Here is a 12,344-nt window from a genome sequence, read left to right as displayed (position 1 = left end):
CACCTCCGCTGAGGTCCGCGGGTCGCGCGCCTAGGCGGGTAGGGACCGCTGTGCCCTTCTCAGAAGCCAGCCTCCCCAATTGGGAGAGGCGCTCTTCCTGTCCGCAGAGGGGACCGCTAAAAGGATGCTGTAGGCGGGGCTGTCTTGGAGGACCTGCAAACGGACCCTAGATTGTGAGCAACCGTAAAAGACACATTTTTAGGTTGGGCGTGTCAGCACACTCCTTTAATCCCAATACTGCAGTTGCAGAGGCAGGAGGATTTCTGAGTTCGAAGCCAGCTTGATCTACATAGAGAGCTCTGGGATAGCTAAAGCTATACAGTGAGACCCTATCTCAGAATAATTAGACTCACTCTTTTAATCCCAGCATTCGGGAGGCAGAGGCAGGCAGACTGCTGGGAGTCCGAGGCCAGCCTACTCTATATAGCCAAGTTCTGAGACAGTCAGAGGTACATAGAGAGACCCTGTCTCAAAATAATAAATAAGTACGTCATAGGAAATTACACGTGATAATAGAAGAAAATATGTAGAATTTATGAGAAATTCATATAGTACCTATGAGATGTTAATACATAGTCTTGTGTATGATAATAATCACCAATAATATACTATAACAAAAGATTCCCTGTTCTCAGTGTTACAGAATAAAAAAGTTATGTGATATAAGTTTATAAGTTTAGCTGCCTCTCCCTCCGAAACCTAAAAGGAGCAAACATTTAACATGAAGGATTTGGCAGTGGGGTCTTTTTGTTTTGTTTTGTACTCTTGAGACAAAGTCTTGCTGTGTAGCCCAAGTTGGCCTTGAACTCTTGAACCTTCTGTCGGCCTCAGGAGTTCTGGTGTGCTGGGTGAGCTACCACACCCAGCTAAAATCATGGTATCTTTTGAATGTTCACAGTATCTACAGCAGGCACAGGCGCACGCAGCAGACTGTAGCTTCAACTCCAGGAGATATGACCTCCACAGGCACCCGTACTCGTGTGCACCCCTCCACACACACACAATTAAAACATAAATCAGCCAGGAGGCACCTCAACCAGCAAGTAGCACTCTCTCTTCCCAAAACTTGCTGGATGGCTCCTGCTCTGTTCCCAAACAGGATGCTGGCTGCACTCAACCTACAGAAGAGGCCCAGAGGCACTTCCTAGCCAGAGAAAGCCTGGAATCTGCGATCCGGGAACCAGAGCGTGGCACAGCCATTTACAGCCGGGTGTGTGGTAGCCAGCACTGTGACCACTCCGGCTCTGGGAAGTTGTTAGTGTGTAAAGTGCTGTTAAAACCCTCGCTGGAGAGGGCACCCCTCTGAGTGCCAGTCTCAGTGCTCCCTCGGGGTTCAGGCTGGACGCTTACAGCAAGCAGGAGCTGGTTAAAGAGATCTGATGTGTCTTGTCTTCTCGGTGTCTTCATTCAAGAAGGTTTCCCGTTCCCACAAGGCTTCCAGACACAATTAGCAATTCTCTGGCAATAGCAAGGCATGCGTTTGACAGGGCCATGAAGACAGACATGTCTCAGAGGGGGCGTGGGTGTGAGGCTCCCAGCAGACACTGGGAGGATTAGTTCAGGAGGGTTTTCCGTGCGCTAATGGCATTTCATAAGCTGGAAGTTTAGGAAGAACAAATGTGGAGAAAAGGAAAGAAAGCTCAGCGCGGCTGTGCATTTTCTTCTGCTTCCTTCTGCTGTGACTGGGACACAGCATCGTGGAAACCATGGCAACCAGCGTGCAGGAGGAAACCAGGTGGCACCTGATCTCCATTAGCATTTTTGCTAAATGGAAACCTCTCGGCACTAGATCAAAGGGAAAACCTGGTGTCCTGCTGAGAAGGAATTCCTTTCTTTGGGGCTGATTGAGAACACACACACACACACACACACACACTCACACACACACACACACAAATGAGTATAAACTCACAAAAGAGAAAAAAAAAACAATTGTTTTCATTACTTAAGATTTACTTTTATGCTGGGCAGTGGTGGCGCATGCCTTTAATCCCAGCACTTGGGAGGCAGAGGCAGGTGGATCTCTGTGAGTTCGAGGCCAACCTGGCAGCCTGGTCTACAAAAGCTAGCTCCAGGCCAGGCTTCAAAACTACAGAGAAACCCTGTCTCAAAAAACAAAAAACAAAACAAAACAACAAAAAAAAAACAACAAAAGAAAAGAAAAGAAAAAAGAAAGAAAGAAAAAAAGGATTTACTTTTATTGCTAGGCTATGGGGGCACTGCCCTTAATCCCAACACTTGGGAGGCAGAGACAGGTGATCTCTGAGTTTGGGTCCAGCCTGGTCTACGAGTGAGCTCCAGGACAGTCAAGGTTGCACAAGGAAACCCTGTCTCAAAAAAACCAACCAAACAAAAATCCAAAATGTACTTTTATTTTAAATGTTTGTGGTGTGTGTGTGTCTATGTATGAGTGTGTGTATGCCTAGGTATAGTCATGTGCACATGTGTGTGTGTCTATGTATGAGTGTGTGTGTCTAGGTATAGTCATGTGTACATGTGTGTGTCTGTATGGGTGTGTGTATCTAAGTATAGTCATGTGCACATGTGTGTGTCTGTATGGGTGTGTGTATCTAGGTATGGTCATGTGCATATGTGTGTGTCTATGTATGGACATGTGTGTGTCTAGGTATAGTTATGTGCACATGTGTGTGTGTCATGTATGGGCATGTATGTGTCTAGGTATGGTCATGTGCACATGAATGCAGGTACCTGCAAAGGGCAGAAAGAGAGTGTCAGAGTCTCTGGAGAAACAGGTAGTTTTGAGTCACCCCAGCTGAGTCTAGGAGCTGAACTTGGGTCCTCTGCAGGAGCACTGTGCATTTGTAAAGACTGAGCCACCTCTCAGTTCACTGTATGAAACTGAGAAATACATGCTTTCTTTTTGTGTATTTTCTGAGGCATAAATGATGTGTGTTTGGCCTTTGCCTGAGCAGCGTGTTAGAGTATCTGCCTCCTTATTGTAAAGATAGTTTGAAGCCATGAATGGAGGCTTACATCTGTAGCCCCAGGACTCAGGAGCTGGAGGCAACAGGGTGAAGAATTTAAAGCCATCCTCAGCTACATAAGGTGCTTGAAACCAGCCTGAGCGAATGAGATCCTCCCTTAGAACAAATATGTCATGCAATCCAAAGCTATATAAAACCAAACATTCGATGCCATTTGTTTTTTTAAATGTATAGTCATGGGTGCCTATTTTATTTATTGTGTTGTATGTGTGTGCATGCCATAGTCACATGTGGAGGACAGAGGACGGTCTGCAGCATACCTTCTCTCCTTCCACCACGTGGGTCCCGGGAGTGAACTCAGGTCATCAGGCTTGGTAGCTATTTCCTGTGCCTCAGCAATTTACTAGAAATCAAACATCCCCCCTAAAAGCCAGGCAGTGGTGGTGCACGCCTTTAATCCCAGCACTCGTCTGGCAGAGTCAGGCGGATCTCTGTGAGTTTGAGGCCAGTCTGGTTTACAGAGTGAGTTCCAGGACAGCCAGAGCTACAAAGAGAGAAACGCACACACACACACACACACACACACACACACACACACACACACACACACTAAAATAAAATAAAATAAATCAAACATCCCCACGTCATAATCCAAGCCTGAAAGGAACACTTTATGTCCCCCTCCCCACTCCTCCCACTTCCCTGTGCTTCTCTGGACACTGGTTCTATCCTAAAGTCTGCTGTTTTGGTGACCCCGAGACCCCTTTAGGACTGGAACCAGTGAAGAGATTTCATGGACCAATTTCTTAAAGCACTTCCCACGGCTAAGGACAAAGAACTTGAGGAAAACCCCTCGTCCAGGAAGAGGGGCATCGACCCCACATCTATGTCCTGGGGCTTCAAGACCAGAGATGTCCGAATTACCAAGATCCCAAACCACTTCCAGGCGAAGAAGACAGAGAATATCCTGATCTTGGTGGCCTTCTCCATTGGACTTGGCAGCATGTGGCGTTTCCCATACCTGTGCCACCAGAATGGAGGAGGTGAAGCCAGAGCATGTACTGTCAGGTTAAGGAAGGGGTGTCGAGACCTCCAGGGAGGAGTGTGAGGGGTGAGGGGCTCCCAGCTGCCTGAGCAAGATCCCACCCTTCTGCAGGCAGCTTTCTGCTGATGTACCTCATCCTGCTGCTGCTGGTGGGGATCCCCCTCTCGTACATGGAGATGATCCTAGGACATTGGCTACGGATGGACAACATCCGGGCCTGGAATCAGCTGGTCCCCTGGCTAAGCGGTTTGGGCTACTCCAGCACACTGGTAGGTTGGGGCTGGCAGACCCACAGGTTCCTGGTGCCCTGCCTCCTCCATATTGCCCCTCGGTCCCACCTTCTCCTCCCCAGGCTTGTGTGCTGGTGAGCCTGTACAACAGTGCTCTGATCTCCTGGAACCTCTTGTACCTGGGCCAGTCCTTTGATTACCCTCCACCCTGGGAACAATGCAAAAGGAGTCCCCATTTCCATAAGATCACCAATATGTCTGGTAAGGAGAGGGACAGGGAGATGGGATGGTTGCAAGAGCTATTGGAGGCACCATGTAAGGTGACCTGTAAGTATCTGAATCTCCATCCCCTCCTCCCCGCAGAGTTTGAGTGCCTTCGGACAGTGCCCTTCCAGTACTTCTGGTATCACACAATCCTTCAAGTCTCCAGCCAAGTGGAGGAAGGGATTGAGACGCTGGTCCTGAACATCGCCGTGTGTCTCTTTGCCATATGGGTCTCCCTCTGTATCATCCTGATTACTAGGATAAAGATCTCAGTGCTTGTAAGTGTCCCAGTGGCCTCCCTTCTGCTGAGCCTCAGGACCTCCATCTGTCCAGAGGACAAGTTCATGTACACCCACCAGTGTCCCCAGTAAGTGTCCCATGGAAGAGGCCATAGCTACCTCAAGCGAGCTCTTGACGGGACTCTCTGGTCACCGTCCCTGACACCCACCCCCCATGCAGATACTTGTCCTAGCTCTGCTAACACCTCTACCTCCCTGGGCTTCCAGGTGTGCACGGTGGACCCTGCAGAAATGGTTTCCTTCCTAGTACTCTGTCTGTAGAGCAGGAGGTGCCTGTGTCCTGGGGAGCATCTGGCTGCCTCATACCAGTTCTTGGCACCGTTCCTACAAACAGAGACTCTGCTAGGACTAGGGGTTCGGTGTGAAGGGGCCTTTTCTCATTAGTCTTCTCACTGTGACCTGACATGAAGCAAGTTCCCTTAGGAAGGATTTTTTTTTTTGGTCACGGTTTGAGGGTATACAGTGCAGTGAGAAACGCATGGCTGGGGTTGTGCGCATCCTCGCGTCCCCACAGAACAGGAGGCGGAGGAGCCTCAGCTCTCAGATGGTGTTCTCATCCCTCTCTTATTCCATCTGAGCCTCAGGGATGTTTTCACAGACATCAAGGTAGGTCTTTCCCTGTCAGTTAATCCGCTAACAGCCCCACAGACACACCCAGGGCCATGCCTCAACCTCCTGGATGCTTCTAAGACCAGTCAGGTAGACAATGAAGATTGGTCCTCACAGGCTGGGGAGAAAGAAGCATGGGCGGACAGTGGTGATGCACGCCTTTAATCCTGGGGTTTGGGAGGCAGAAGCAGGGGAATCTCTGAGTTCAAGCCCAGCCTGGTCTAGAGAGTGAGTTCCAGGATGGCCAGGGCTACACAGAGAAACCCTGTTTTGAAAACAAACAAACAAAAGCCACAGAAGTTTGAGGGCCTGAGTTTGCTCTCCAGCACCCATGTGTAAGACCAGACAGAGGGGTGGTGGAGACAGGAGGATCCAGGGTCCTAGTCTAATCAGCGTGCTCCAGGACAGTGAGACCTGTCTCAGGAACAAGGCGGACAGTGAGAAGGAAGGAGCTAGCAGGGCCCGACTGCACGGTAGGAAGCACAGGTAAAAGGGTGGAACAGAAACATAAGAGACTTTGGATCCAGGAACGTGATTCTGGGCGGTTTGGGAGTGTGGGTGACATTGGAGGGGGTGCTGGGACGCTCCTGTCATACATAATCTTTTGTGTGTGCAGCGGGGTATGCACAAGCCCGTGGAGGCCAGAGGTCAACCTTTGGTGTCTTTCCTTAGGCACTGCCCTCCTCGTTCACCTCCCACTGACCGGCTCACTCTCCAGCCCCCCCCCCCCCCAACACCTCCCTTCTCCTCATAGCATCCTGCCCACCCTCAACTTTACTAATATTTTCTCTCTCTTCCTTCTCCTGCTTCTTGTGACCTACCTGCCTAGATGCTGATTTTCTCCATATTCTTCCCCTACGTCCTCCTCTTCTGCTTCTTCATCCGCAGTCTCTTCCTGCAAGGTGCCATGGCCAGCCTCAGGCGCCTGGTGACCACAGAGGTGAGTCCCTCTCTGCCTCGCTCCCCAGGCCCGTCGGCCTCCTCTCACCGGGGAACCCTCTCCTCCGCAGCTCTCTATCTTGTCATCGCTGGACACGTGGCGCCAGGCTGGCGGCCATGTGCTCTACTCCCTTGGCCTTGGCATGGGCACCATCATCACTTTCTCCTCCTACCAGACCAGAGGTGACAACTACATCAAGTTGGCCTCCTTTATGGCCATGGTCAACCTGGTAACGTCATTGCTGAGCACGGCCATCATCTTTCTGGTGCTGGGCTTCTGGACCACAACCAGCGGACCCAGCTGTATTGAGAAGTGAGTGGCATAACCTGGCGATGCCAGCAGAAGCTTTCCCACCCCGGCTACCCTTCCGCACCACAGTCCTGTGGGTCAAACCCTTCCGTTGGCACCCACTTCACCTCATCTTCAGAGTAAACAACCAGAAAAGGTAGCCCACCAATGCCCACTCTTAACAGAGGAGGACAGTTCCAGAAATTGCAGACGAAGCTAAGGATCATTTTCAAGTTGCTTATTTACCCCGCAAGGCTGCTGTCACAGCTGCCATGATGTCACAGCTGCCACGATGCGGGCGGCAGCTGTTGGCGTGGACTGTCTTTGAGTTGGGAAGCACTAAGTTTGAGCTTTGCCAAGTTGCTCTGCTTTATTGGTTCCAGGTGTAGCCAAATACTGGGGTGTGTTTGTTTCTTTTTTTGTTTGTTTTGTTTTGTTTTGTTTTGTTTTTGTTACTTGAGACAAGGTCTCACTGTCTATCCATGGCTGGCATGTACTTCACTCTGTAGACCAGGCTGGCCTCACAATCGTGAGATCTGCCTGTCTCTGCTTCCCAGTGCTGGGATTAAAGGTGTGTGCCAGGACTAGGGAGATTGCTCAGTGGTTAAGAGCACTGACAGCAGCCAGGTGGTGGTGGCACACTCTGGAGGCCCTGGCAGTTGATTCTCTGAGTTTGAGGTCAGCCTGATCTACAGAGTGAGTTCCAGGACAGCCAGGGCTACACAAAGAAGCCCTGTCTCGAGAAACCAAAACAAATACGCAAACACAAAGAACACTTGCTGCTCTTCCATAGGACCCTGGGTTCACTACTCAGCACCCACATGGTGACTTACAACCATCTATATAGGTCCAGCCCAGGGATGCAACACCCTCTTCTGGCCTCTGAGGACATTGCCCACACAAGGTAGACAGACACACACATACATGCAGACAAAAAACAACTATATACACAAGATAATAAAGGTATGTGCTATCACAATGGGCACAGAACTGGTATACACTTTGAATTATTCTTTTATCTTTTGAGATATTGTCATGTAATTTCCCCTCCTTCCCTCTGAGTCCTCCCACAAGCCTCTCCCTGCTCTTTTGTTTCATTGCTGTGGCATTCAGAGACTTAGCAGTTTTCCTTCCATTTAGGATGTCAAGGGTTAGCAGCCATTTCTGTCTGTCTGTTTGCTTGGTGAATGTGTGCACCTGCACCTGCACATCTGGGCACGCATGTGGAGGTCAGAGCACAATTTTGTGGAGTCTACTTCTCTCTTGTGTGGTTCAGAGATCAAACTCAAAGTTTGAATGGCAAGTGATTTGTCCACTGAACTATATCATGGGCCTAACACTTTTGAGTTGTTTTGTTTTTTGAGACAGGGTTTTTCTGTGTGGCCCTGGCTGTCCTGGAACTCGCTCTGCAGACCAGGTGGGCCTCGAACTCAAAGATCCACCTGCCTCTGCTTCCTGAGTGCTGGGATTAAAGGTGTGCATTACCACCACCTGGCTTTTTTTTTTTTTAAAGACAGGGTCTCACATCACCAAAGCTGGCCTTGATCTGTCTATGTAGCTAAGGATGACCTTGAACTTCTGACTCCCCTTGGCCTATGGAATGCTGAGGTGACAGGCATGTGCCACCACATCCAGCTTGCACCCGAGGAGACCACACTGCGCATGTGCTGCGGTAACTGTCAGCTCCAGACTCCAGTGTTCAGGCAGAGACTGTGTGAGCCAGGGTGCAGGGAAGCTAGAGGAAGCCTTGTCCAAACTAATGCCACTGCCTTTGGAGACAGTACTTCTCACAGTCAAAGCACTTGCACGGGGATTCCACTGACAGACATCTGAGCCACAACTTTGTTCAGTGACCCAAATGATGACTGACCATTGTCTACCTGTAGGTAAACATGGAAGTGCAATCTGAGACCCTAGCAATAAGATTTCATAAAAAAGTTAGCATAACCATCCAACTAATGGAATACTAGGCACTAATGGAAAGGACTTGACTAGTGCTGTGTTTTGGGGCCTTCACATCTTAGACACTGTCTTAGCTCGGGTTACTATTGCTGTGAAGAGACACCATGACTACAGCAACTCTTGTAAAGAAAGCATTTAATTGGGGTGGCTCACTTACACACACACACACACACACACACACACACACACACACACCATACTACACCCACAGCACATACACACACCACACACATCATACACTCACTATACACATCACATACATCACACAGCACACACACACATACCACACTATACCCCCAGCACATACACACACCACACACATCACACACTCACCATACACATATACCTCACACACATCACACACTCACCATACACATCATATACATCATATACCACACACACAGACATCACATACATCACACACACACACATACACACACACACACCATACACACATCACATACATCACATACCACACACATCACATATATCACACACACACACACACACACACACACACACACACACACACACACACTCACTCACACAGAGCCCCCAACCATGGACTTCCAGAGCCATGATAGTATACATCTGTATGCAATTCTCCTCCTCCTTGGTTGGTGATGCTTGGAGAGCCAGATCATTCTCTGCCATCTTCTTTTCTCTTCCTACATTAGCAGGAATGTCTCCAATCTGGTCAGACTGATAGGCAAAGGTGTGCTGCCCCAGGCTGCCCGGCCTCCCCAGGACATCGTTCACAAACCGCCAGAAGAATACCTGTACTGGATCAGCCAGCTCCCCTTGAAACTCCAGCAGAGGGTGGTCCATTTCTCCCTACCCTGCAGCATCCTGGTACAGAAGGAAAAGGTGTGTTTGTCAAAGAGGCTGGTCTGGTGGCCTCACCGCAGCCAACAGTACTAACCTTGGCTCCCCTTCCACGTCTATGTGCACATCTACATTGTAACTCACTTCAAGGGACCCAGAAAATGAACGTCATTCAGGTCACACAGTCCAGGAGGGACAACTTTGAACACTTTAACCTCCTCGATTTCCACGCTGAGTGGCAGACATTACTAATGAAGTACTCTCCCAACCCCATCCATCCAGACGCGGCACTGCCTTAGAGTCCTTCTCCCCCACAGTTCATGGAGGGCCCTGGCCTGGCATATGTGGCCTTCTCTCAAGTCATCTCATTGTTTCCTGGTTCCTCTTTCTGGGCCATCATCTTTTTCGTGGCTCTGGTCATCATGGGTCTGGCCACACTGACAATGCTCCTGGAGAGTATTGTGCTTCCGCTGCAGAACAACATCCCTACCTTCACCAAGTATCCCAAGCTGGTACCAGGTACAAAAGCCCCTACCCTGTAGTCTTCCTCTCACTTACCTCACCCAAAGCATCCTGGGGTCACATGGACCCCCAACACACAACCCCCAGTGTAGCCCCATCCACCTCCACCCTTAGTGGTTGTCTGCTTGGGAGGACTTCTGGGCAGCCTTGTCTTCTCCAGTCGTTCCGGCAGCTACGTGGTGTTCCTGTTTGACAACCACCTGGTCCCCATGGTCCTCGTCATTGTTGTGGTGCTCCAGAACCTTTCTCTGGCTTGCGTCTATGGAATCAGGAGGTAGTTTCTGATCCCTTGGAGGGGGGGGGGGCTTAGCTATCCAGGCCATCCTAGGCCTTCAGTGGGGGGGGCTTAGCTATCCAGGCCATCCTAGGCCTTCAGTGGGGGGGGGGCTTAGCTATCCAGGCCATCCTAGGCCTTCAGCGGGGGGAGGGGCTTAGCTATCCAGGCCATCCTAGGCCTTCAGGGGGCAGAGGCACTGCACGGGAGTCAAGGTCCTCAGAGAGCAGGCAGACCCTCCAGGAAGATGCATCCCTGAGTGCCCTGCAGGCCAAGGGCCATGGTGGCGCCATCCTGTGGCTGAACGATTCTCATGGGGTAACCAAACCTGGTCCAGAGCCAGGGAGGCCTGGTTCCCCACACTAAGCATCAGGAGTTTCTGCCCAGGTATGCCGAGGCCTTACATCCCGATGGCTACCTCCTTCATTCAGGTTCAGGGCTGAGATGTTCAACCAGCTGGGCCGCCTGGTGTGGGCGCCCTTCACCTTCCTGTGGACTTACGTGACACTGCCCGCACTGCTAGCGCTGCTCACCATCTGCTTCCTGAATCTCTACCACAAGGAATCCCTCTACTACATCTCCTGGAATAACAGTATGGTGCGACCCTGCCCACGACAACCTGGGGACCTGGCACCCCACCCCGTGTCTCTTACACTTAGGGATCTGGAGACCCCAAACCCCAAGAACATAGACTCAATCCCCCCCATCCTGCATCTCCTACCCCCAGGACTTGGGGAACCCTGCACCCAGAGTATTCAGACCAAGCCCTCACCTGTATCTCCTGCCTTGGGGACCTGGGGACACTGCACCCAGACTGAGCCCTTCCCCCTGTGGTCCACTGTCCCTGTCCCCAGAGCCAGGAAGAGAAGCAGCCTTACCAGAAGACAGTCCTGGGCTGGGTCACCTTGCTCAGCATCCTGGTTCTGCTGCCCATCCCTGTGTACCCGCTGCAGCACTGGTGGTACCTGGACGATCAAGTCATCTGTGAGGTCTTTAAAGGGCCTTCGTCCCCCAAAAGGACAGAAACAGTATCCAACAAAGTCAGCCAGTGGCCTACACACCACCTAAGAAGATTCACCCTCAGAGGCCCGGAAAAAGGTGCCCAGGTTCTTCCACTTCCAGGCAAGAACCCCACAGAGACGGGGAGCGTTCAACCCCCGGAAAAAAGTGCCCAGGTTCTTCCACTTCCAGGCAAGAAGCCCACAGAGATGGGGGGCCTTCGACCCCCAGTACTGTTGACAAAAAGGGACAGTGAAAATTATTCCAGCTTCAGCCTTCGAGGTGACTCCATTGTCCCCAACTATTCCTGAGGCACCAAAGCCCACTGTCCTCCCAGCAGGTGATCTTGGCTGCCATAGCACTGGACAGAAAGGACAGGCATAAGGCTTCCGAAGTGGCTGTGTTATGTATTTTCAGTTTCTGGCGATGCACAACAACCAATCCCTGCCCCACAGAAAGCAGAAGACGGATATGTGAACACCTAGCCAGAACTTCTGTGAGAGTCCTCTCGGGACTTCAGCTGGACACTCCAGCTCAGACGCTCATCTTCCAGCAGTCTGGATGCTATGCCCAGGGCAGGCCCAGGGCCCCCTGACTCTCTGAGATATGAACACAGCTTTGGTGTGCCCAGGTCGGCATCTAGCAAACAGCCCCAGCTACTGAGCGACACAGTGCTCCCTCTAGCCCTGCCTAGCCCTTGTGCCTGTCAACTGTGTGACCGACCTCCCGGGGCCGATGATCTCAGATGCTGCCAAGATAGCATTTGCTGTCTGTTAATAAATGACTACACACCCGCTGTGAGCACAGTGTTCTCTCTCACTTCACACACACCCACTGTGGGCAGTGTTCTCTCACACACTCACACTTCACACTGTAGCCTGTGGACTTGGGACCCTTCGGCTGTGTGGACACAAGTTCTAAGCAGCCTACCCGTGAGGAAACCGCAGGAGGCACTTCCTTCCAGTTTCTAACCCCATATTGACCACCATGCTGACCCCAGGACTGAGTCTGCCTTACGGTAAACGTCACTGCTCTCACCAAGAAGGTGAGGCACTAGAACCACATCTGACTGTAGGACTCAGCCCACCATGGTAAGCTTAATAGGAGCAGAGCACCCAAAGAAAGTTCTTGACTTCCAACCA

At 50.9% G+C, this 12,344-nt stretch overlaps 1 protein-coding gene across 5 annotated transcripts; it reads left to right on the top strand.

The window, feature by feature from the left end:
* Positions 1-11,513, top strand: LOC125402961 (sodium-dependent neutral amino acid transporter B(0)AT2-like). 5 transcript variants are annotated; one of them, XM_048438021.3, is made up of 12 exons: positions 1-173; positions 3,715-3,988; positions 4,102-4,259; positions 4,343-4,481; positions 4,584-4,762; positions 6,222-6,332; positions 6,403-6,644; positions 9,260-9,449; positions 9,725-9,926; positions 10,044-10,203; positions 10,635-10,800; positions 11,058-11,513. In XM_048438021.3, the coding sequence occupies exons 2-12, from the start codon at positions 3,739-3,741 to the stop codon at positions 11,511-11,513; spliced, it is 2,253 nt and encodes a 750-aa protein (XP_048293978.3). In that variant the 5' UTR covers positions 1-173; positions 3,715-3,738. The 5 variants fall into 5 exon arrangements, with proteins under 5 accessions (XP_048293978.3, XP_048293980.3, XP_048293977.3 ...); XM_048438023.3 differs by having other exon boundaries at positions 3,705-3,988; positions 6,508-6,644; XM_048438020.3 differs by having other exon boundaries at positions 3,705-3,988.
* Positions 11,514-12,344: the final 831 nt, after the last annotated feature.

The sequence above is a fragment of the Myodes glareolus genome, chromosome 24, assembly GCF_982192425.1.
Source record: "Myodes glareolus chromosome 24, mMyoGla1.1, whole genome shotgun sequence".
Lineage (NCBI taxonomy): Eukaryota > Metazoa > Chordata > Mammalia > Rodentia > Cricetidae > Myodes > Myodes glareolus.
Note: the sequence above shows the minus strand (reverse complement) of the source record. Positions and strands in the feature narration are given on the sequence as shown.